This window comes from Protobothrops mucrosquamatus, unplaced genomic scaffold (assembly GCF_001527695.2).
Source record: "Protobothrops mucrosquamatus isolate PMUCROS unplaced genomic scaffold, P.Mucros_1.0 scaffold1312, whole genome shotgun sequence".
Classification (NCBI taxonomy): Eukaryota; Metazoa; Chordata; class Lepidosauria; order Squamata; family Viperidae; genus Protobothrops; species Protobothrops mucrosquamatus.
In genome coordinates, this window is record NW_015387513.1 from 93012 (window position 1) to 118502 (window position 25491).

Here is a 25491-nt window from a genome sequence, read left to right on the forward strand (position 1 = left end):
TTCAGCTTCCCTTTGCTTTACAGACCAGCAAAGGCCATAAACATGAGGCTTAAAATTATTTTTTCATCACTGTCCTAACTGTGAATGATCACAGTTGCTAAATGGGACTACTTTATGTATGCACATCTCCCATTGTTAGAGCTTGAGGTGAGATGCCAAAATGCTGCTTTCATCCTGACAAAAAAGCAAGACCCTATATAGAAGCAGCTGTCCATTCCCAAGCCTTTGGGGAAATATATGCTTCAAAAGTCTGAAAGTGTTACTTTGGCCACAGATTATGTACCCCTCTTTAAAAATATATGTAAAAGGGTCATGATTTGAACATGGCAGCTCTGGATTTCTTAGGTCAGAAGATAATATCTTTCTATATTGGCACTTCAGAAAGCAATGCCATTTAAGCAATATATAAATATAGATTTGATAGAAAGATTATAGCTATAGTAGTTTCTTTGTGAAGAGTTGGTAGTTTCTGGTGTCCCTTGGAATTTCAGTTTGATAAAACAATTATGTCGACTCTTAGCAACTACATAGATTTTCTCCATGATGGCTAAATGATAGATAGGTGAATTATAATATAGGCATCTAGATTTCTTAAGGCAGGATAGCTTATGGTCACGATAGATGGAAATAAGAGCATAGCTGGTCCAAAAGCCTATGTGCTTGTCTTGTTAAAGAGAGTTGAATCTTTTCAAAACAATAAATGCATTTTTAAAAGCTGCGGCATAATAAATTTATCTGGTTTTAATTAGCCAAATCATTTATGTCTAACTCCCCGAGTTATTTCTAAAACAAGGAAGATTTTAAGGCACTAACTTGGTCATTTCTCGGAAACTGTCTCTTTTTCTTGCACCTCTTTTATTACTGTGTGAATGTGCAGTGTTATACCACCAGTTACTAACACGGTTTGCCTAGAGTGTTATTTTTAATCATGCCTCATAAAATTGGATACGTATATTCTCCCTGTGCCGGCATGACCTATGCCGAAGTCAAAACATTTCCTGGACTTGTGATATTTTTCTCTTCTAGGGTGATCCTAATTAAACTGTGCTGTTTTTTGTGTGTCTGGGGGGGCTTGTTAAGGTAACTCTTTTGCCTGCAGACCACCAGAGATCCTCAGACAGATCCACCTGGAGAACAGAGTCCCAGGCATCAATGGGTAAACTGGCATGACCAAAGCAAGCATGAGTTGTAGAAGACACTTTGTCAGCTGGCAGGGGAGGATGGTTGTATGTTTACCTATGTGTTGATGATGCTAATAACCTCAGCGCAGCGCTGCTGGAGATCTTTCCAAAATTAATATTTCTCTGGGTGTATGGTGTTTACCAAAGCGCTTGCTTGAAAAGGCTCTTACCCACCTTTAAGAATATGCAGTATGCTTTTATAAAGTTTGGCACGTAGCTCACTGCAGATTTGGAACCAGCTTTGGGGTAGGAAGTGCTGTGGTGAAGCAGAAGGAGGTGTTTTCCAGCATGGAGGGTGCATTTGGTATGATTCCTCTTCAGTGCTATGAGTCTTAACTATATAGCTGCTGAAATGTAGATAAGGGGTAACCTTTGTTGTCATTTTTTACTGTGAGCACACTGGCACACATTAAAAAAAAATGGGGAGCAAAGTTGGAGTAAGAAAAAAAATCGAGCACGTTCTTTCTCTTTCGCCTAACCCTTATATTGCAGCCATCTTTCTGTCCTTGATCTCTAACTCTCACAGTGCTATATGGATTCAATCCCCCCAAGATCCTTCAGAGCACACAGGAGCCCAATTCTTCTCTCTTCAGTACTTCGAAGGAACCCTACCTTTCCCCAGCCTTAATTTCTCATTGTGTGTCACTTAGAATGATTGTGGTGTTTGGATAGACATGAAAGCATGTTTTATTTCACGCTGCTGCGAGATGCACAGTTCAGAATTCAGCATATACTTTCAACCCGCTGGAAATCAGTAGGTCTTCAACAGCAGGCGTGCTCAGACTCAGATTGGGCTGCTCTAAATGGCTTGTGACAAGTTTTGGTCCCACCTAAGGAGGGAAATCACTTCTATTCCAGAAGAGTTTTAGAGCTCGCTCAAACGTCATGTCGTTGAGCTGTCTGGCATGGACACTTGTCAGTTCGGCTTCTGTGCTTCCAACTCTCTCTCTCTTTTTTTTCCTGTGCATATTATTTCCTCTGGTCATTTTCTTCCTTCGTTGTTGTTCTGCAGAGGACTCATCAGTTCTTTTCAGATGACCATATGGCAGAGCAAACCCTCACCATTGAAGAGAGGGCAAGCCAGCTGGCTGCTCTTCTGGAGCAGAGGCCAACAACCAGGCACCAGGTGATGGATTTCCTGCTTGTCTGGTGGTTTGATCGCTTGCTGTTCTCTTAGAAAGGGAATGAAAAGTTTTGCCGCAGCTGTAGTGGGGCAGGCATCAGATGCCACGTATTAATGGCTGATCGCTACATACTCACATTATAGCAGAATTCAGTCTATTATTCTGAGCTTGCAAAAAAAAAATTATGATCCCCCTTTTTCTAACAAATATTCCCACTTACAGAATCAGTATTTCAATAAATGCTTCTGGCACTAATGAATGGAATGTGGCTTCTGTGGGAAGGAAGTGACTAAATTAAAAAGGATTTTTGATCAAGAGCATGTTTTTATACCTCCAAAGAATTGGGATTGCATTTTTCAGAGACTGAAACAAATTCAAACAGTATTAGTAGAGCATTGCTTGGCCAATCTGGAGCAGAATAACGTCTGCAAGTATTTATTAGGTTTGGGGGACCATGTTTTTGTAAAATTAGCTTCTTAACAAGTAGCTAAACACAAGACATCAGAAAGTAACTTAACTCATAACTGGATTTAAATACAATTTAAAAATGGATCTTAGAAAAAAAAAAAAGAACACACCATATTCCTGCATTTGCTCTGCTTCATTGATCTGATTCTCAGTACCAGGAATTCAGTCATATATTATCCTTTGAAAATTAGAATGTATTCTGAAACAATTCTCAACACACCCTCTGAATGTGTTGAGATTGCAGATCCTAAAATTCCAATGTCTGGCTGGGAAGTCTGGCATTTGCTGTCTAAACACAATGCAGAGTTTGCCAGATTCAGGAAAACTAGAATACACTTTCTAGTCTTGTGTAAGCTGCTGCTGTGTCAAATTCTGTCCATTCAGCTATCAATTTTGGCTCATAGAGTCAATCCCCAAATTAATCCTGATGGTATTAAAAAAAATCTTCTCTTTTGACACATTCCAGTCAGCAGTTTTACCATATAGCTGTAAACTCTTGCCATAGTTTTTAAAATAATCTCTTCCAAAACCCCAATCTTTTGTTTATGTTTGTGTTTCATATCCAGAATATTTCTGTTTAGTGTTATCAAAGGATATCCTACTATATAAACTTAGGAAGATTCCCCAGTTTTTCTTCAGAGCAGATTGATGACTACTGTGTAGTATAACGATTTCCAAAGCCCCCAGTCCTCATCAATTTGGATAGATCCTCATTTTCAGAATTTGAACAAAACATGACAGGAAAGCCCTCAGGGTGACACTAGCACTTAGGCTCTGTTGTTTCCCGCTGAAAACATCTGATACATTGAAATTTGGATGGATTTCATTTTCCCATGACTTTTAAACATGTCATTGCCTGACTTTCTCGCCTTTATTTTGTAGCCAGAGACAGAGCGAGCTCGTCGATCAGTTGTCGAGCAGTGGGAGCTCTCCCGTAGCCTCCGCTCTTCCAGCCGCCCCTCTTCTCCCTCATCTGATTCCCTCAGACAGGTAGCATGGTGTGGGGCTTCTCGCTACACCTGGCTGCATACACGAGCCTGCTCCATCTTCTGCTGTTGAATAGACCTCAGGCATCTCCAAGGTCTTTGCCAGGGGTCTTCAAACTTGGCCCTTTTATGACTCGTGGACTTCAACCCGCAGAATTTCTCAGCCAGGCATGCTGGCTGAGGAATTCTGGGAGTTGAAGTCCACAAGTCATAAAAGGGCCAAGTTTGAAGACCCCTGGTCTTTGCTTTGGGGAAGCTGAGTGCTTGTGAATGAGAAAGCTTAGCCTGCTTTATTCCCAGGGTATTTCAAGGCGTATAGAAGTTGGGACTAATGTGCATCTTGCCTGTCTTCACATCACTGGCTATAGTTTAGAGTATGCCTCGAAACTCATTCACAAAACACAAGGACACATACCGTGGAGGTCCTCAAGAGTCTCTTCCTTCTAATATTGTTATTTGCCATGTATCTGTCTGCTTGAGGCACCCCTGGAGCTCAATTACCAAACTATGGTTTGGTCAACAAGTATATTTCTTTCTCACCTTGCTCCACTGTTATCTCAGGATCATGTCCTCCTTTTGTTCTCACTTTTGCAGTAGTTGTCATTATGATGACTGAAGTTGCACGGCAACTTACAACACAGTGTATTGCATTTTGGAACTTAAAAAATGGAGACCAATAAACAGTGAAGAAATGAAATGCTTATTGCTCACCTTGTTGAAACTAAAGCTCGTGAGTGTTCCTGAACTAGGAAACATTTTATTTATTATCAGAAAATGTTGCTTATTTCTGCAGATAAACATACATTTATTATTGAAACTGAGTATTCCACATCTAAACTTGTTTTCTTGTGTGTTGGTTCGCTTTTATCTGGATAGTAGAAGGAGATATAGTTTTGAGTGAGTATATCCAAAATGATGGCTAAATTTACAGATATCCAGAAACACTTTCTGCTTAGAAGATTGGGAATATAAATTTCCTGTTGCAAGCAAAAAAGGAAATTCTTCCAGCCAGATTTGGGGTAGGAAATCAAGACTAAGAGGCCTCTGTAGTCATTTCCTCTGACTGAGGCAGAACCTACTTAAACTAATTACTAAAAAACTTGGGGTAACCCCACAGGTCACACACTTTGTCCAGCTCTTCCAAATGAAAAGGAAGAAGCATTTACAAGTCACAATAAGACTTGCTGACAAGCAGAGAAAAACTGGTTTCTGGCAGTTATCCAATATAATTGGCCAATTATACTGTCAGTACATGAATAAGACAGAAGGTCATGATTTATGGAAATAAACAGGATTTTCAAAGGCCCTTAATTTGCCAGACTTCAAGATAATATGCAATTTTAGAAGACTTGCTTGCTTCATTCATACAGAAACAGGAAGTAGCAACATTATCTTCAAAACAATTATTACTTCATGGATGTTGATTGCAAGGTGGGATGATAATCTGTAGATTAGCCAGACTTGTATATGCTCCTGAAATACTGGGCAGGGTGAAAAGCAAAGCAAATTGTGAAGAACTTCAAATAAGATGAATAGGCAATATAATAAATAAACTCCAAAATTTACAGGAGATTTATGTTAAAGAAGGCAAGAATCCCAACTTTATGTATAGCATACATAAATGAAGTCCAAACTCTGTGATTTCTCCAGCAAAAAAAAGGAGGTGGTGGAGTGTTGTATTCTTAAGTAAAACTTTGCAGCCACAATAAAAGGCAATTTAAGAATTACAGATTATTAAGCAATCAGCCAGGATTTGTAATAATTTTATGTAAATCTGTGGAATCCCCTTCTCTGAACAATGTGTACAATTTTGATATCCCAACTCAAAGTGGGCATTGTAGAACTTTCCATGCAAGGTTGAGACTAGCTTGTGGGTTTTAGTTAAAGAACGTCATACTGTAAGCTATTTTCTGTGAACATAGGATAGGCTTACATAATTTTGCACATTATGGGGATTTTTCTTTGTCCTAGTGCTAGGATTATTTCACAGATGATTGGCAGTAGAGTTGGGGATAGATTAGACAATTTCTTCACACTGATCACTGCCAACTTTGAATTCCGCGAGCTTCAATGGTTCTTTAAAAAGAGACAAAATGAATCCAAAGAAACTGAAAAATATTAGTAGAAATCTCGGTCCCCCTAGTTTATTTATCATGGTGAGATGGGCAGCGAACAAATTTAATAAAATAAATAAAATTATTATTAGATTTATATCCCTTTTTTACTTGTACAACTCTAGGCAGTGTACCTAATGTTTCTGTCTCCCATTTCCCCAACAATAACCGTGCGTGATGGATTGGGCTGAGTGAGGGACAGCCCTAAAACTGCTCAGTTGTCTTTCATATCCAGGGAAGGACTAGAATTCACAGTCCCCCAGTTTCTACTCCAGCACTGTAACTACTGCAATAGACTAGCTCTTATGGGCATCAATTTAGGGGCTGGAGGGGGGCAGGCCTTTTAATCTTCTAGCTACATGTGTCTAGATCAGCGGTTCTCAACCTATGGGTCGCGACCCCATTTGGGGTCGATCGACCATTTCACGGGGTCGCCAAGCAAGGCTGTCCACCATTTTTTTCCCCTTTTCCGGCGGGTGCCTTACCGCCCTTGGGCTGGGCCAGCTGGTGGTCGTCCTGCTCCGTCTCTGCCGCTTGCCAGCTACGCCTCGGCTGGCGCAGGGGGCAGAACCACGCATGCGTGGCGCTCCGGGGCAGGGAAAGTCCTCGACTTACGACCGGTTGGGTAGTCCTCGACTTACGACCAGTTTAGTCCTCGACTTACGACCAGTTTAGTCCTTGACTTACGACCGGTTTAGTCCTTGACTTATGACCGGTTTAGTCCTCGACTTACGACCGGTTGGGGGTCGCGGCATTAAAAAGGTTGAGAACCACTGGTCTAGATTGACATTGCTCTCATCTTCAGAAATGGCATTATAGTCACACCAGCTTTTACAGACCTCTCCAGTTTTTGGTAGTTGGGCAATATGGAAGTGTACTTCTGCATATCCGCCCAACATTAGGTTGGAGAAGGGTAAGCTATCATAACTTTTCTATTGCCTTCAGGTGCCTGGCACTCAAGAAGGCAAAAGGGAAAGCTTGCAGGTCCTAGCCTGCGTTCTTCTGTGCAAAGGAAATTAATGTACAATAGTTGGAACGTTCTTTGTTTTTGAAACAACTGAACTGCTGGATGGTTCTACTTTGTTTTTGAGTGTTTTTTCCAAACTTGTTTTTCTTGAAGAGATGCCATCCAACATCAATCTGTTTTTCGTTTCCCATGGAGGTATTGGCAGAATATATTTTGTGTGACTTGTCAAACAAAAGCTTTTCTCTTCCAATATAGTTCTGAATGGTCATTCTGCCTGTTTTTTTTTTCTGTAGTGCAGTTTGATTTACAGTTTGTTTTTAGAACCCTGAAGAAACACTCTTCTTCTTGGGCTATAAGCTAATATCAGCAATTTTCATATTAAGCGTCTCTTTCTTGCTCTCGTTTTCTTTTTCTTCCAAAGTATCCTTTATTCAGAATATACAGTTCCCAAGCTTATGTTTTTGGATGCCATAAGTACTCATAATATCCAAATACTTGGATATTGCTGCGAATAACATTCTTTCTGTATACTGTATATGCCTGAAATAGCAACATGACTTTTTTTTTAACACATGTATCTTTCAGATGGGAAGATTAGTTTAGATTTAGCAAAGATGTGGTAATGGAAGCAAGTTTTTAACTGTCCAATATTCCATGGGTGTTTTTTAAAATATGGATTGTCTCACTTTGAGCACGTACAGTACACGTCTCTTGCTGAATTGGGAATTTACTCTTATTCTCTTGCCTTGTGCATCAGCAGGGCCAAATTACTGCTAGAATCTCTAGACCTGTCTAAGAGCTATGCCTGGTTTTGCAGTGCAGAGATAAATATTGGTATTGGAGTATTGGAGAAATAGGGTGCTGGAGAAACTTTGGTCTTTGAACTTCTTCCCATTTGCTGAAGTGTTTTCTGACAAATGAGTTAGTGTCTCCTGAGAATCCATGTGGAATTGGTTATGGACTGTGAGTGGTTACGTTTTGTGTTGCTTATACCACTGGTTGCTGCTGTCACCTGTTTTGCTGGTATCACACCCACTTGCGTGGTCCACTGCCTTGGCATGGTTTGTTTCGTTTTCGCACCCTTTTTTATTTCATTTTTTTTTTCTTTTTGTTGGTTTCAACACCATTTATATTGTTTCTCTTTCCATCCATTACCTTCCCTCTCCACAATTATTTTCACCTGGTAGAAGTATATAAAGATGTATACAGGAGGCGTGAGCTCATTGGCTGAGCAGATAGCCAATCAGCTTCAAAGGAAAGACCAGCCTAAAACCCTTCTAGACAAAAAGGAACTGGTAAGAGAATGGCTTGCAGAAAGCAATGTGTGTTTGTGAGTGTTGTATTTTAAATTAGCTTCTCTTTCTTCATCTCATAATAAAATATCCTCTCCCCCTTGGTGCTTTATCTGAGGTAGTCAGACATCTTGTAGAGCAGTGTTTCTCAGCCTTGGCAACTTTACGATGTGTGGACTTCAACTCCCAGAATTCTCCAGCTATTGCTAGCTGGAGAATTCTGGGAGTTGAAGTCCACACATCGTAAAGTTGCCAAGGTTGAGAAACACTGTTGTAGAGATTCTCAATCATCCAAGTCACGGTTGTCCCAAAGCTGCTTTTCAAAAAGCAAATGGACTTCCTTGTTTTTTCCCCCCATTCTTTTGAAGATAGAAAAGTCCACATTCTGGACAGAGAGGACCATTGGTTTGAAAGGAGGATCAACGAGGCCATCTGTGTTAAAATTGAACAGCCCTCTCTCAATAGAGGGGGAGGCATAACTCACCACCTATCTCTTGTCTTCAACACGGTCCTTTTAGCAGTCCAAATTTGCAGTCTGATTCAGGTGACCCTGAATAAACCCCCAAGAGGTCTCAATGACTCTCAAGCGAGCTAAAGATCAGCCTTCAGAGTGCTAATGACCAGATGATTGCAGAAATACAAATCCTTTCATTCCCCTCCATTCAGTCAGAACTGAAGAAGCTTCTTGGATGAGAAGCGAAACGTCTTCAAGGGGGAAAAAAAAAAACCCAAGAAAGTCCAAGTTCAAAGAAAAACCAAGAAAGCCTTTTGAAAAGCATCTTCGAGACAGGTAGTCAGATGTACCTGTTTCTGTTCCTCATTCTTATAAAGACTCCTATGAATAAAAGATGAGTTCTTTAGGATGATATATGCGGACGCCACTTGACATCATATAGACCGGTTGACACTCTTGCCTTGATAAATGAGGAGGTTTATTACCATTGTAATTTCTATATCACAGGTATCTATTTCACAATAGCCTTACAAAGTATAATAATGATTTCCTCATTTAGAGACGGGAGGTGAAGGTTATACTTCAGGTAGTTAAGTGCTACAGGTTCTGGGTTACCTGTAGCACTTGCCAACCTTTTCTCACTGTCTCAGGAATCTTTGATTTATTTGTACGTTACTCTGTTTTGGGCATTCTCTGGAGCATCCTGTGTAGAAAATTTCAAGACAACCCAAGAGAAAATGAATGGCATCAGCGGATTGAAAACAAGCTTATAATGCTCTCCTTGCTTCTGTCGCTTTAGGGTTCATTAAAAAAAGAATTCCCCCCCAATGTTGGAGGCAGTGATGTATGCTACTTCTGCCACAAGCGGGTCTACGTGATGGAGAGGCTCAGCGCTGAAGGCAAATTCTTCCACCGCAGCTGCTTTAAATGTGAATACTGCGCCACCACACTGCGCTTGTCCTCCTATGCCTATGATTTGGTGGACGGTAAGTGAAATTGTCTTTGAAGTTGAATTTGCCTTTGTCTTCTGGGGCTGCACGTCTGCAGAAATACATCTCAGGATATGTCCTTAGAGGACAGTAAGGAGGTCATTGCACGTTGCTTAGGTCATTTTAGGATAATCTAAAAAGACTGAGGTGCAAAAACAGAACTGTGGGTAAATGGCAATATCTGAAAATTGACTGAATTAGAATTATTTTAATTAATTTGTTTGATTGATTGATATCCTGTTTCTTCAGGAGCTCAAGGTTATTTACTTGAAATCTTGTTTCCTTTTATTTCTTCCTCCCCCCCCCAAAAAAGCAGCCTTATAAAGCGGTTAAAAAAGTGTCAGAACCCAAAGTTTTCCAATGAGTCTCAAAGACTAATAGTAAAATTAGCATGGAGGTCCTTGATATTAGTCCACAACTTTAACTGGTGGACCAAGTATCGGGGCAGGTGGGGTGCGTGCCCTTCCCGTGTCAGGCCAACCCGGGGCGCCCGTGCTGGGCGGTGGCGACAGGAAGGGCACTAAGGTGGGGGAGGCCAGGCTGACGCTCCTCCGGCCAGAGCGGGGGGCCTTTGCCCTGGGGATCCGGGGAGACCACCTTCCTGGCCTGGCCTGGCCCGGCCTGGCCTGAATGAGAGGTGAGCGGGGAGGCGGCAGCCCAGGACCAAAGCAGCAGGTGGAACACTTGAGCCTCAGGGAGGGAGGGTGCTCAAGCAAGCAGGCGTCCTGCTGTCAGCGCCCATGCTGGCTGCCCCTTCCCCATGGAGCTGGAGAGCTTGCCACACCACCCTCCAGATACCCTCACTTCCCCCAGGAATTGCATGTCTTTGCTTACCTGACTTCCAGCTCCGTCCGGTTTCTCCTTCACGATCCTCCACTGCCGCATGCAGGGAAACAAAAGAGGTGGGGGGGGGAGTCAATCAATCAATCAATCCCAACTTCTTGCAAAAAAAAAAAATCTCGTGAAGTTGGAATTGATTGATTGACCTTCCCCCTCCCCCCACAAACTTTTGTTTCCCTGCATGCGGCAGCGGAGGATCGTGAAGGAGAAACAGGACGGGGCTAGAAGTCAGGTAAGCAAAGAACAAGCCGGGCAGCGGTAAGGAACTAGTATACTCTTGGCTAGCGTGGGTTAGATCCCCCCTCCTCCATCGGCTTCGCCTTGTCGCAGAGGCGCTGGCAGCTCCTCCTCCTTACCTCGTGTGTATGGTGAAATCAGACGGAATCGGTGGCCGGTCGTCTGTGCAGGCTCTTAGGTAGGGCTTACTTTCGGGGAGGGCTTACTTTCAGGGAAATACGTTATAAACTGGACCAACCTGAGGGAGACTCAAAGGTTGAAGTCTATGGAAGCTCCGTGGGGGACTTTGGGCCAGTACTTCTCTGAAGTCCAAGAACCAGCCAGGTGCTGGACTACAGTTGGGTTCTAGTCCTTCCTCAACCATAGAAGACTTTGAGCAACTCCCTCTCCCAGCAAGAGAACCAGGATGATATAATGATGAAGGTCTTGATCTAAGATGGGAACTCCCAAGTTCTAATCAACCTTCCCCATGAGAATAGCCTGGGAGACTTTGGACTTTCGCAGCTCAACCTATCTCATAGGGTTGTTGTTCTGGGAAAAATTGGAGGAGGACGAGGAGGTGATTTTATGTATATCACCTTGAGCTCTTGACAGTTCAAACCGTACACATATTAATATATAGTTTTATATTAAAGCTAGATATTAGGTTTAATATAGACCTGGATTTACTAACCTTTTGCAAAAACACCAAGTGAGACTACTCAGTTGCATTTGCAACGAACAACAATTACTCCTGTCTGTTACAGAAAGGAGGCTTTTAGTACTTTTAAATCTCAACTGCAGGTTTTCAATGGGGCTAATTCTTCCAATAGAGGAGGGATAGAACAGTGATGGCGAACCGAGTGCCCAAACCGCAACCCAAACCCACTTATTTATCGCAAAGTGCCAGGGCCGCATCAGCATTGTGGTGCCCTCGGGGGGGGGCAGGGAGGCGCTGCACCACGCAAGAATGGGCAGGGCTAGTGAGTATCACACAGGCACTAGCCCTGCCCCATTTGCAGCACGTGCATGCTTGCGGCTCCATGCATGCAGACACACATGTAAAATGCTTCCCCCTCCCTTTTCTTCCAGTCCGCCAATCGACAATGGTTGGTGACCTCTGCTCTACCACCTCTACTCGAGCTTGCTAGTCGGCCACTTTGCCTCCTTTGTGCTGGGCGGGGCTCCTGCTCCGGGCGGCAGTGGCGGCCTGATGGATCTGCTGCTGGTGGCAGCAGCGCGTGTGCCAACAGAGAGGGCTCTGAGTGCTGCCTCTGGCACGCGTGCCATAGGTTCGCCACCACTGGGATAGCATATATATGATTCAACTCCTAACTGATGTTATTGTTGTGGAAAATGTTGCTTAATATTTAGCAAGGCTGGTTATATTTTATATTTACAATTGATAATACTATTTCAGTGCTGAGACTATAGATCTTTGCAGCCACATATTGATTAGATTTCTCTTGAGAAATCCCGTAAGTTGCTAACAAAGATATTCAACGAGGAGAGGAATGGTCAGTTTCTCAACTTTTAAGATCTTTGTCTAATATCGTAACTTTCCATAAGTGTCCTCAAAGACTCTTCAGAAGGTTTAGTGCAGGGGTGTCAAACTCAATTTCACTGAGGGCTGCATCAGCATTGCGGTTGCCCTGGGGGGGCTGGGTGGGTGTGGCCAGAGTGGGTGCAGCCTACTGGGTGGGCATGAATGGAGTGGGTGTGGCTACTGGGTGGACATGGCCAGTTCTACATCATTCGCGTCAAGGGTGCCTATGGGGGCCTGGGCAGGAGTGGGACAGATCTGAGGGTCTCTGGCAGAAGGGGGTGGGACTGGGGCAAGTACCAAGGCATGGTCCACCAGGGCAAGTGCCAAGATGGCCACCATAAAATTGTACATTGGCTCCTGGCTGGCCTGGGCCAGGGCCAAGGCAGCGGGGGCCATTCCCTCACTGTTTCCAGGATGGCTTCGCGGGCCACATGAAACCACTTCGCGGGCCACATCCGGCCCCCAGGCCTTGTGTTTGAAATGTCTGGTTTAGTGGGTCATCAGAGGTTCTTGTTCCTCTGACTTCAGGAGCAGATCTGTTAGCTGTTAGAATATTTAAGACAAATATTCAAAATTTATAGTTGGAAATCACCTGCCTTGGCATGACACATTCCAACCGTTTTGCCCATTCTTCACACACACACCCAAAGTTTCCCAGAGTTCTTTGTAAGCAGTAGCCTGTTTGGAGTTAATGCCCAGCCCTTCTGTTTTTGCATTCATTTTTCTAGCAGTTTTTCTGCCAGATTTTCATGTGATGCAGCCTTTGTCCCTTAACAGTAGTGCTTTGTTTGGGATAACATACAAGTTTCCCTGGGACGCTGGGATGGCTAACTGGGTGTTGGTTAATAGATGTCAGGGGAACGTAGGAAAATAGATGGTTTTTGAAGCTGGAATGTTAAATTCAGACTTTGGGGATATAATTACATAATTGACATGACAAAGTAGAGACGACACAATTGAATTCCTGCACTGCAAGTGTTAAACAACTGTGGTGTTCGCCTATTATCTTATTGTCCTTCTTGATCCGTTTATAGGAAAATTCTACTGCAAACCTCACTACTGTTACAGGCTCTCAGGTTATGCCCAGAGGAAGAGACCAGCTGTGGGTCCATTGTCAAGGAAGGTAAGATGTGGTTTTATTTTATTTTTAATAAGAGTTGCTTCTTGGTATTAAAAAATGGCTTTGAGTTGCTTGCAAGGGGAGGGTCTCACTTAATTTTAAGCCTTGCAGAACTGAAGAGACCAGACAAGAATGTGTTGGTAGATGTAAAATTATATTTCTCTGTAGTCAAAATTGAAAATATCATACAGAACCATAAAAATACTCTTCTTTGCATTATTTCCGTCTGTTCGAGTATTTCACAAAAGGGGACTTTTTTTTCAATCAGTTGATTCAAAATCTGCAATGCTGGCTGTTAATGGGTATGTCCAAATGTTTGGGGCTATCTCTTTCATAAAGATGAGGCAAAATGGGCCACGGAAAGAAGGATTTATGGAAACTGCAAGCCAAAATATGTGGAAGACATCAGGATCTATACCCCAATCCAGAATATGAGATTAACTAGATGAGAAGAAATAAATTAAAACAGTAACGTGCTCATTTTATCTCTATAGTTGACTTTATATTCTTTCTTTGCATTTAAAACTTTACATAACATAACATCAAATGGCCAAATCCACATCTTTATAAATCCATGTTTTAGTTTGTTTACATATATAGTACACACAATATATATAACACACATAACATTATATATAACACACATATATATATAACACAATATATATAACACACACACTGTGTGTGTGTGTGTGTGTGTGTGTGTATACACCTCTGATTCAAGGGTCCCCATCTTTTTAGCCTTCTGGAAGGTGACAAAGACTTGGCTGTTTTCCCCAAAATTAGAACGGGGTTCATAATAGTGTGATTGGCTTGGCACCAGGTGAAAGGGGCTTCTTATGTTTTTTATCTTGTTTTTATTAGCTGCTATGAGCTGCCTAGGATCACTATGTGAGATAGGCAGCCATGTACATTCTTTAAATAAATAAGGAAATAAGTGATCGTGTTTACCTGTTATCCAGGGAGCATCAATGATGAAGGGAAGCATGTATTATATTAGGGGGTCCAACTTCCAGCTCACGACTGGTTTAACCCCGGACATTTTGCCAGTAGACTTTGCTAACCCATTTACCATCTGATTCACAAGCTGTTGAGGATGGGCTTTGCCAAAGGGGGAGGGAGGGAGGGAGGGAGGAAACGGACCAAATGGACTTGTATGCATTTGTAGGGTGGTGCAGCCTCTAAATAATTGGTTGCTCTTGAGTCCCTCCCCCACCACTTTGAATGTCATTCTGGTACAGTGGTTCTCAACCTGTGGGTCGGGACCCTATTTGGGGTTGATCGACCATTTCATGGGGGTTGCCAAGCAAGGCTGTCCGCCATTTTTTTTGTCCGCCATTTTTTTTTGTCCGCCATTTTCCCCCCTTTTCCAGCGGGTGCCTTACCTCCCTTGGGCTGGGCCAGCTGGTGGTCGGCCTGCTCCGTCTCTGCCGCTTGCCAGCTATGCCTCGGCCGGCGCAGGGGGCGAAACCACGCATGCTTGGCGCTCCCGGGCAGGGAAAGTCCTCGACTTACGACCGGTTTAGTCCTCGACTTACGACCGGTTGGGGTCGCGGCATTAAAAAGGTTGAGAACCACTGTTCTGGTATCTTTGGATCAAGCAGCAGCAGCAGCTTAGGATCGGTTTAGTCCTCTGGATATGCTGAAAATCAGTTACCAGTTCTGAAAAGCTGTCTTTGTTTTGCAGGAATTAAAAGTATTGTAACCAATCAAATTATGATTAAGTAAGATCTCAGCAGTTCGCCATTGCAAACAGGCTTAGCTTTTTAAGCAAAACAGTGTCCCCTCTTGTTCGTTTGCATTTGCGTCTTCCTTTACCTACATTTAAAGTTGTCTTATTTCCTTAACCTTTCTTTTCTCCAGGACAACAAAGGGACTGTACAGGACAGCATGGCGGCTGATGGTGCAGGGCGTGCCAATTCCATCTCAGCCTCATCAGAGAAGACTCCAGGTAGCTCTGCTTCCTTGTTTGGCAAGATGATGCGATACTCGCTCTGCGTCTTTGGCAGAGTTAGGGAGGCAAGCCGGCTGCTGCAGGGCACGGTTTCCTCCATTGGGTACCACCTAGCCCAAAATCCTTTGGACTCCTTTTTCATGTGCCAGCTGGTAGCTTTTGGAGTCCCCTTTCTCTATGTCCAGTCGGAGATCCTTGTGCAGATGCTGGGAGAGTTCTTATCAGCACTAGGATATTAATAACAGCATTGTAACCTTGGTTTGTTTGGGGAGAAGCTCGGGGAACCAATATGTATGTGGGGGTGGGGGGGGGAAAGGAGCAACATATCATGTAGTTTTAGAGACAAATCTCTCAAAAACGATCTTTTAAGAGTGTTGTTTTGAATCTGGTTCAGGTAAACACAGACAACCAGTTCAGCCTTTCCTTATGGTGGGTCCAGTTTTTCAAAAGAATTGATCTGTGAAATGGTAACCGATGAGTTATTTATGATGTTAGTGTTGCTTGAAATGGCTTGGAATATGGCTTCATTGATTAAATTTCTGTGTTTACCCAAACTCTGACTACTGTATCCCTGTATCCCCTGACTCTCACTAATGTGGTATCTGAATAGCAAAACATCAAAACCTCACTGATAATCCTCCATGATTTCTCTGACAGCTAAGGGGACCCCATAGCCTTTAACTCTAGCGGGATTCTGTGGTTGACAAGCTCTGATGTCCTCTGACTAAATATGGGGGATTTTCCTCATGGTGTTTCAGGGAGTCTGCTTGACCTTGAAATTGATCAAGGAAGCACTTTGTACCCAAAACATTCACGTGGCTAGGCTGCTCTTTTGGACCATTGGTAACCAAACTGGAAGGAAACCTGAAGGAAAATCAGATTGGATTTAGTTCTGGGTCTGGAAAACTATGGGCCTATTTAGTTTATGGCCAATATTTGGGAATGAAGCCATGATGGTTTGGCCTTTGAATGAATATTTAAAAGACATTAAGACTTTTTTAAATGCATGAAAAATTGTAATTGCATGACTTGAGCCTGAGGCTTTCCATTAATGTAATTGCTTAGTTGCTGAGTGAATCCCTTAAAAAGAATTTAAATCTAGTCGTTCAGATAAATATTGAAAGGGCAGGTTTAATTTAAATTTGTTATTTGATAGGACAATAGGTAATTTGCAAGTGGAACAGATTGCATATGAACCAGATTTCTAATAATGCTAGGGAGCTTCTGATTTATTTTTCTTAGTTTAATTTGAATTAATGGCTGGTGTGGATTCTTCAGAAACTACTTACCTGTTAATTCCTATTCCCTGCTGGTCAGGAAAGAAAATTGGCATCTCATATTTCATGATTGTTTGCTAGGTAGAGTGGTGTTTCAGTAGTGAGTGACAAGTATAGGAAATTAATATATGTGCTACACTAAGCAATTAGATAGTACTTTATATATTTATAGTGTGACTTCAGGGGTCAAATAGCTATTTTGTTAACATGTGTGTTTTTACATGTTTGAATTATAGAGGTAATACTATTAGCATCCTACTAAATTGATTATAGCAATAATTAAAGCATGAATTAATCCTGTGGTTTGTGGTATAAATGCTTTATGACTTGATAGTTAAAGTTATTTCAAATCATTGCATTACCAACAAAGACTCAGAGCTGAAGAAATGTTGAATTTTATCTAGGTCAGACTGGACATCTTTGGATTTTTCAGACCTAGCTTGTTTCTAAAAACAGGTCTTGCAAAGTCTTGTGCAGAATTGCTGAATTGCTACCAAGAATAAAGAGAGTAGATTCTTTTAACTGCCAATGAGAGAAACTGAAATTAAAGCAAATTGGCATTTTGAAGTGTGCAAATTATTCCCGATTTGTCCAGAAAAAGTGGCAGAGGGATTACTAATATATTAGAAATGCTGGACAAACTCTGTACCTCATACCAACCTATGTTTGTGATCAGTTGTCCATTCCAAGCTCTTGGTTCACAGTGGCCCAGGGCATGAGGGTGGTGTGCTGCTTTTGCTGTTTGCATGTTTCAAACAAATTAGCATTCAATGTTTGCTTGGTTACTATGGAATTTTAAATCTCTACTCTCCCTTGTCTGTTAGCTAACTTGGATAGCAGAGAAGAGAATGTTACTATATTCAGGCTTGTAGTTTAATAGATAAAATAGGTACTTTTCTGTAAGTTGTTAATAGTTTTCCTGGCACATGTATCCCTTCCACTTTACAGACTGTGTGATTGTCATTAGAATATAATTCTAGATCAAAGCTATCATTCACCGAAATGATAAAGAAATACATTTAGTACAGCTATTAAAGCAGGCCACATTTCCTCTTCATGGCTGCTTCTGATTTTCAAAGGCCCCTGAAATTGTTTTCCGTGAATTGCTTTTGATGTTCCTGCTATCTGGAGACATTTTTTGGAAATTGACTGTCAAAGGTTGCAGTCCTCTCTGCTGGTCCAAGAGCGATGAAAGTCAGAACTGATGCTTTTTGCACTTGAACCCCGACATACTTACTGCAGTTCTTGTATTAAACCTGTCTTTGTACTTTTTTCCCTGGGACTCTAGTGCCAAATAATCACTTTACTTTCACCTATATGATACAGTTGCTGCTGCTGCCAATTAAAGCTATGTTGGGGAAGATGATAGTCCTTGCTTTTCAGTAGTTATCTCCTGTCTTTGTATTTTTGGGATTGTTGCCTGTCTTTTGTATTTTTGGGATTGTTTTACACTGAGTGTTAATTTTTTTAATATGCATCTTTAAATATACAAATGTTATTCATTCTGTTTGTACTAAATTATGTCGATTGTCCCAAGTCTAGTTCAAACTTTCCACGCTGGTGTCTTCTATCTTGGAGAACAGAGATCTCCAAACTTGGCAACTTTAAGACTTGTGGACTTCAACTCCCAGAATTCCCCAGCCAGCAATTGAAGTCCCCAAGTCTTAAAGTTGCCAAGTTTGGAGATCAGGGTTGTAAAACTGCCAGTCAATATGGCCAGTGATGAATCATGATCCAGCACATCTGGAGAACATCAGATTGAGGGAAGCATATTTCAGGAGCATGGAACAGTCTCATAGATGTAATGAAACTATGGCAATTTTCTTTTCATGAAAAACCTGAATTGTTACATGCACAATCCAGGATATCTCCCGTGATTAAAAAAAAACACATACAAGAACATTTACATTATTGTTTTAAACAAATATTCTTGTTTCTGAGACGGAAGTTCAGTAGGTTGATTCCCTTTGGATTAAGAAGTTAAGATACTGTTCAACTAATTAATTTTTCTCAGACTGGTGTTCCCAAGGTTAATTAAACCACCATCTCTTTTTGTTTCCAAGTACTTCAGTTATTAGTTATTCTGGCTGGTGATGATGGAAGGTATAATTCAGTAGTCTAGAGAGCACTAGTAGAGAAGGCTACCCAACACACTGGCCAAGATACTTGGGTTACTAGGAAATTAATGTTTACATTCATGGATTAAGATCTGGATATATATTTAATCACATAATGAGGGCAATGTTCTAAGTAGAGATTTCATAAAGCTGCATACAGACTGCATATTGGGGTAGGGGTGGTGTCTCTGCTTCTTGATATTCTTGAATGAGATTTGATTGGATTCCTAATGGTGGTTAGGCATTTGCTGAAGGATAGAAAAGGAATAGAATGCTTGAATGGTTGAAAGGATTCTAGTTTTAGCTGTCTATTGTAGAACAAAACTCCACATAATTTTCCAAAATTATCAGAGATGGTTCCTAAACTCACATGGTTTAAACTAATCAAATTTAGTTTCTACAAATTGATTAATCCAGTGCATACACTTAGAATTGAGGGTTTCTGTTGAGAGGCAATTAAGAATTGTTGATAATTAAGTGGCATATACGTTTAATAAATTATTAGATTCATAGTGTACGACTGGTGGAAATTAATCATTCAAGTCCTAACCAAGGAGCTAAGAATTACTAAGAGAGCATCTAAGAATAAAGGCAAGTCCAAGTAGGGTGGGGTTTTTTTTTGCAAAATTGGGATGGTCAGAACTGATAAATTCAATATTTCCACATATCAAAAAAATCCTTTCGGTATCCCTCTGAGAGCACCAATCAATTATTATCATTAATTTAGCTCACTGCTAAAATTTGATAATGGTATTTTATAGCAATATAGCTGTAATAAGGAATCAATGACACATGTTCCATGCACTATATGCACACATAGAGTAAATGATCTTTAAAAATTGTATCCCTTTCTTAAAGGCAAGAGGTCTTGATTTAAAACTAATTTTTTGTTGTTTTTCTTTACTACTATACATGATTTTTGTGTGCAGATCGTTCAATATACCAAACTTGGATTTGGTTAATTTAAGCTTTTCACCAAGGATTAAATGACTGTGTTTGTTAATTAAAATATATATTCTTATTATACCTGGCCAAGGCACTGCATATAAGAAAATTTCAGCTCTATCATGAAAAAGTAGATTTTTACGATCTCCACTGTTGCTTTACAGTATCTGTCAAACTGCTAAATTAATCCTTCCAAAAGTGTTTCCCTTATATAGCAAATTACTTTGGAAACCCTATAAGTCGCCAAAATGTATACTGTGAACTCCAAACATACAAGACTTATTATTTTCCTCGACAACTGGATAAAATAGTGATAGTCAAACTATTATGTTAGATTAAGTGACATGTCAAAGATGGAAACAGGCCAATCACATCCAAGAGATTTTGGATCATTTGGTATAACAAAGCAGCCATTCAGGGTTTGCTACTTTGCATCTTATCTGTGTTTGTTTGCAATGAGACCCTAAGTTAGACTTCCATAAACTGTTTTTCCTCCAGATGTGTAAACCTCAGTGCCCAGAATTATTAGCAATAGACATGTTGTCTGGACAACTTGGAAGTCCTCATATTTAGAGAGCACGCAGTGTGGAAAAGACTGCCATTGTACAAATAGTACCCTAGAACACTGCCTATTTTACGTAGGGTACACACCTTTAACGTAGATGATGCTGTCATATAAAAGTATCATCATGTGATAGTAGTCATTCTATGAAATATATTGCTTAGATACATTACAGTTTCTCTGGAATAACATCTTATGGATTTATTTCTAGATGGTTTAGACCACTGTTTCTTAATTTCTGCAACTTTAAGATGGGTGGGCTTCAGCTCCCAGAATTTCCCCAGCCATCGCATGCTACCCAGAGGGATTCTGGGAGTTGAAGTCCACCCATCTTAAAGTTGCAGAGGTTAAGAAACACTGGCTTAGACACAGCTGTTGCAATGTATGAAACTGCCATTAGACTAATGTTAATAAACAACCAGGAGGGATAATGTTTACACTGTATATTGGGGAACTATAGGTAGAGTCCCTCTCTTTTAAAACAGAGTCTTCCAGAACTTGACTTAGAATTGTCTTGTTCTGGGTTCCCATCACATCAATGTTCTTCCTAAGTTTTTGAAGCACAACAAAATCACCCTACCATACAATACATAAAGGCGAGATAATGACTATGGAATGCCAAAGAAACTATAGCAAAAGGACAGGGATAAAAACGGGGTCTTCTGCATGTTTACAATGTAAGAAACACTTCTGGAAGCGTTACAAAGCAGAAAGCCATAGGATACTGGAACTCCAGCATAAATTGCAGTGGAGAACATTTTTTGCTGGGGAAATGAGTTTTTTTTTTCCTCTCTCTTTCCTCTCTTTTTCAACCTTACAATGACTTGCTTTATTTGTATGTAAATGCATTTCTTGAAAGATATGGGTTCTTCTGGGCATTTTCATAAACAATATGCAATACTGCTTGTGTATTGATGTTAAAATACTTTGTATCTTGGAAAAAGAACAGTAGTTTATCTCTTTTTGACTCCAAGGCACTTTTATTTAAACCACTCGTTTTTTGAAATGAAACTTGACCAACGTCAGCCTACTTGAGATATAGACCGGGGCTCAGGGAGGAAAGGGGAATGTACTCCAAAAAGCTCGATATTTATAACTACAGATGTTGCACCTTACTTTTAGCTTTTGCTTTTTGCACATATTGTGGGGGTGATGGTGCATGTGCATGTTTACATTATGTAATTTTGGATCTCTTCCTACTGTGAAACCAAATTATGTTTTTGTGCATTTAAAAAAAGGAAATAAATTCCAAGCAATATTCAGTTTTCTGAGTGTTTATTTATCTTGTGTGACTTCAGCTTGGAATGGTTGGAAATGAAAACCTTTTAGGGGGTTCTGCAGCTGGCCCCCAACAATGAAATTAAGATCACCCTGGCGCTAAAATAAATATTCTTTATAGCAAATCTGAGAGAATTAAGGTTTGCTTGACACAATTCCAATGCTTGTATTTCCAATTTCTGATTCTAGGCAGAGGTGGGGAACGATGGCCCCTTTATGACTTGTGACTGGCTCAGGAATTCTGGGAGTTGAAGTCCATAAGTCATAAAAGAGCCATTGTTCCCCACCCCTGTTCTACAGTATGCATAGAATCCCAAAGCAATAGGGTACCTTAAAGTAATGGAGCATATACATCTATGCAGAAAGCAGAAAGCTATGCATGAACTGTGACTTCATGTCTTTCATCTTACTTCTGCTTATTATTTTTTGCCTTACTTTTTATTGGTTTTTAATTCTATGTTCATTGCCCAGTCATAGTTGCAAGCTGGGCACTTAACGTAAATGGAGTGAATGATTAAATAAATAACTCTGCACATGTCTTGTCTCTGATTCTTAGTAGGCAAACTAAATTGTAGAACAGTATATGAAATACCAATAAAGGAGAATATTTGTAGCTCAGGATTGAAATGAGGGGTCCTTGGTGTTCTCTGAGCTTGGTTGTTTTCTTGCAGACATTTAATAACAACAACAACAACAACAACAACAACAACAATAATAATAATAATAATAATAATAATAATAATAATAATAATAATAATAATAATAAAAGTTGGAAGGGACCTGGAGGTCATCAAGTCCAACCCCCTGCTCAGGCAGGAACCCTACACCATTTCAGACAAATGGCTGTCCAGTCTCTTCTTAAAAACTTCCAGTGTTGGAGCATTCACCGCTTCTGGAAGCAGGTTGTTCCACTGGTTAATTGTTCTCACTGTCAGGAAGTTTCTCCTTAGTTCTAGGTTGCTTCTCTCCTTGATCAGTTTCCATCCGTTGCTTCTCGTCCTGCCTTCAGGCGCCTTGGAGAATAGCTTGACTCTCTCTTCTTTGTGGCAGCCCCTGAGATATTGGAACACTGCTATCATGTCCCCCCGATTATCTATTATCTTCATTTTCTACGCTAGGTAACTTCATCAGTACTGATGATGTTACCTAGTTTGGTAATGAAATGTTTGCAAGAAAGCAGCCAAGCTCAGAGAGCATCAAGGACCCCTCAGTAAACCAAATAATCAAGAAATCAAGCAAGAGAACAAACATGAAGAAACCCATGCTATTTACTCCCCAGTGAGTTGAGGTGGTATTTTTCTATTAAGAATACTGTGCATACTGTAAGTTAAATACCCACAGATTCTGTTGGTTGACTACTGAATAAATGAAACTAAAATTAACCTCCAGTATTTTGCCTATTAGGCTATAATCACTGAAGTTGTTTCCCACTTTGTTGTAGAATACTGATGATATGTTCCTCATAGTGGCAGCACTTTCTGCCACTAAGAAAATGTGGCTGAATTGCCGTCAAGAATGAGGAATGAAGTGTCTGAACTCTGGAAGACATGGTTATGTAAATATTTTGAGTCACTTAACTCATGATGCAGTAAGAAAATGCCATAGCTCCTAAACACCTAGTCTTCCCTCTGAGTTCCAGACAATTAAATAAAAGCACTGTAAAGAAATCTTCCCCTCTTCTGAGAAATGTTTCTCATTGTTTAAAGTGAGAGCAATAGACGCATTTGAAAAGTCTCCTAAATCCTCCTTGCTTTCTGGTACGGCTGAGTCATAACACACGTGGGGTGAAGGTAAATCACAGTAGTGCATATAAAATCACAGTTAGGATAAACGGCATTCTGGATGCAACTGCTACAAAATGCACCAGGAACTCTTCTTTCTCTGCTACATTTAACAGCTTGAGGAACATTATATATATATATAAGTAATTCTACTTTGAAGATAACATTCCTGGCACCTGACATGATTTGTACTCTATTCGTAGTTGCAGTTTTATTAAAAGAGTTCTGAATTCTTTCTTATGAACCAAATGTGCAGACAGAAATGTTCTAAGCTTCTTCATCTGTCGTATTTTTTTCCATATGAAGAATGAGTGGGCTGTTTAATCCTGAAGATTATAAATTCCACTTCAAGAGGAAAAAAAACCAGTATTAGTCTCTTTGAAAAACCAATCAGGCAAGTTCTTCAAGAAATATAATCTGGGGAAAGATGGGACTGCTATAAATCAACTTATGGGACTACTACTGGAGGCTTTTAAGAAGAGACTGGACAGCCATTTGTCCGAAATGGTATAGGGTTTCCTGCCTGAGCAGGGGGTTGGACTAGATGACCTCCAAGGTCCCTTCCAACTTTACTATTATTATTATTATTAACTCTTGTTTTGGATGCTGAAGTGAACAGTAGCAATTACAACAGCTTTGGGGGCATTAAGCAGCCTCATGGCTGTGTGTTCCTCTGGGTGTCCCAAGCTAGATGGCAAGGCCTGGAGACTGGGGGGTCCACATCACCTCAGGGGGGGGATATTCCAAAGTCAGGGGCAACAGCAGACAACGCTCTCTTCCTGGGGCCTGCTATTCGGAATTTTTTAACTGATGTGGTCTGCCACATACCTTCCCTGTCTGACTGGGTGGACATGCTGATGTGATGGGGCAAAGATGGCTCCATAGGTAGTCTGATCCCATGTCATTAGGGCTTTAAATGTCATAAATTAACACCTACAATTGAACCTAGAAGCAGGCCGGCACCCAATGCACTGTTCTTCGGGGGCCCAAGTTAGCTTGTGTGGCTGCATTTTGTACCAGCTGAAGCTTCCAGATGCTTTTCAAAGGTAGTTCCATGAAGAGGGCCAGTTACTTCTGGCTGGTAGACAAAGTCACCAATACAGCTATATGCAAGTCTTTAGCAGAACTTAAAAGCACATATGGCTGTAAGCACTGAGTGACTTCTCCACAACACACATACTCATGCTTTTCATTTCTTCTATTAATCTTTTGAAGATAATGTCTTCAATAAGAAAAGAACTCAACTAGCACAGCCTGCTAGAACTTAATGTGAGGTGCTAAAATAAGATAATGTTTAATTGATTTGAAACAATGGAAGTTTTTGAGATCTGCAATCATATTTTTTTCCAATATCTCTTTCCTTCTACTTCTTCTGAGATATGGTGCCTCCTAGTTCAATTGTACCTGAATTGACGCAGTGTGAATATTTTAGCTCATTTCAAAATAATACTGCTTGCATAACACATCAACATTTTCAAACTTATGAGATCTTCTAATTCTTTTACTGTATCACTGCAAGCTTTTGCAGTCTTGTCCGTATCATAAATAAATAGAATTTTTAAAACTCTTCTTTTGTATCCTTTCCTCTCTGAGTCTTTTGAAAAAAATCTAGTTGTGAGAGCCATTCTGCACGGACTGTGAAAGAACAGTCTAAACCGGTTTTTCTCAGACTTGGGGACTCTAAGATGTTTCACGTCTTACATCAAAGCCCTCTGTGGAATAGTATAGATCTGTGGTGGTGAACCTATGGCATGCGTGCCAGAGGTGGCACACAGAGCCCTCTCTGTGGGCACGCGCACCGTCGCCCCAGTCCTAGGCCTTCAGCTGGGTTGTATAAAACCTTTTTGCTTTAGGCCTCCGCCGCTATGTTAAAAAAAAAGATTCAATCAATCAATTTCAAATTCTCGCGGGGAAAAAAAATCTCGCAAAGTTGGAATTGATTGATTGAACTTTTTAGTCCCACCCACTCTGCTGTTACCATCCCAGCCACGCCCACCCAATGGGCCACGCCAACCCAATGGGCCACACCTACCCAATGGGCCACGCCCACCCGGCACCCAATGATACATAAGTGGGTTTTGGGTTGCAGTTTGGGCACTCGGTCTCCAAAAGGTTCCCCATCACTGGTATAGATTCTCTCTAGATGGCAGAGACCAATGTTTCTCAAGCTCTGTTTCTTTAAGATGTAGGGACTTCAACTCCCAGAATTCCCCAGACAGCGTGCATGAATTATGGTCCAAACATCTTGAAGACCCAAGGTTGAGAAATCACATAAATGAA

The 25491-nt window shown here is 41.0% G+C and overlaps 1 protein-coding gene across 1 annotated transcript in view; it reads left to right on the forward strand.

Annotated features, from left to right (window-relative positions):
• The window catches only part of MICAL3 (microtubule associated monooxygenase, calponin and LIM domain containing 3), a 137291-nt gene that overhangs the window by 52527 nt on the left and 59273 nt on the right, over positions 1-25491 (forward strand). Inside the window, exons 17-19 of the mRNA XM_015821355.1 lie at positions 9386-9572; positions 13212-13300; positions 15161-15248. Of these exons, the coding sequence (XP_015676841.1) occupies positions 9386-9572; positions 13212-13300; positions 15161-15248 (364 nt within the window). The remainder of the gene's footprint in view (positions 1-9385; positions 9573-13211; positions 13301-15160; positions 15249-25491) is intronic.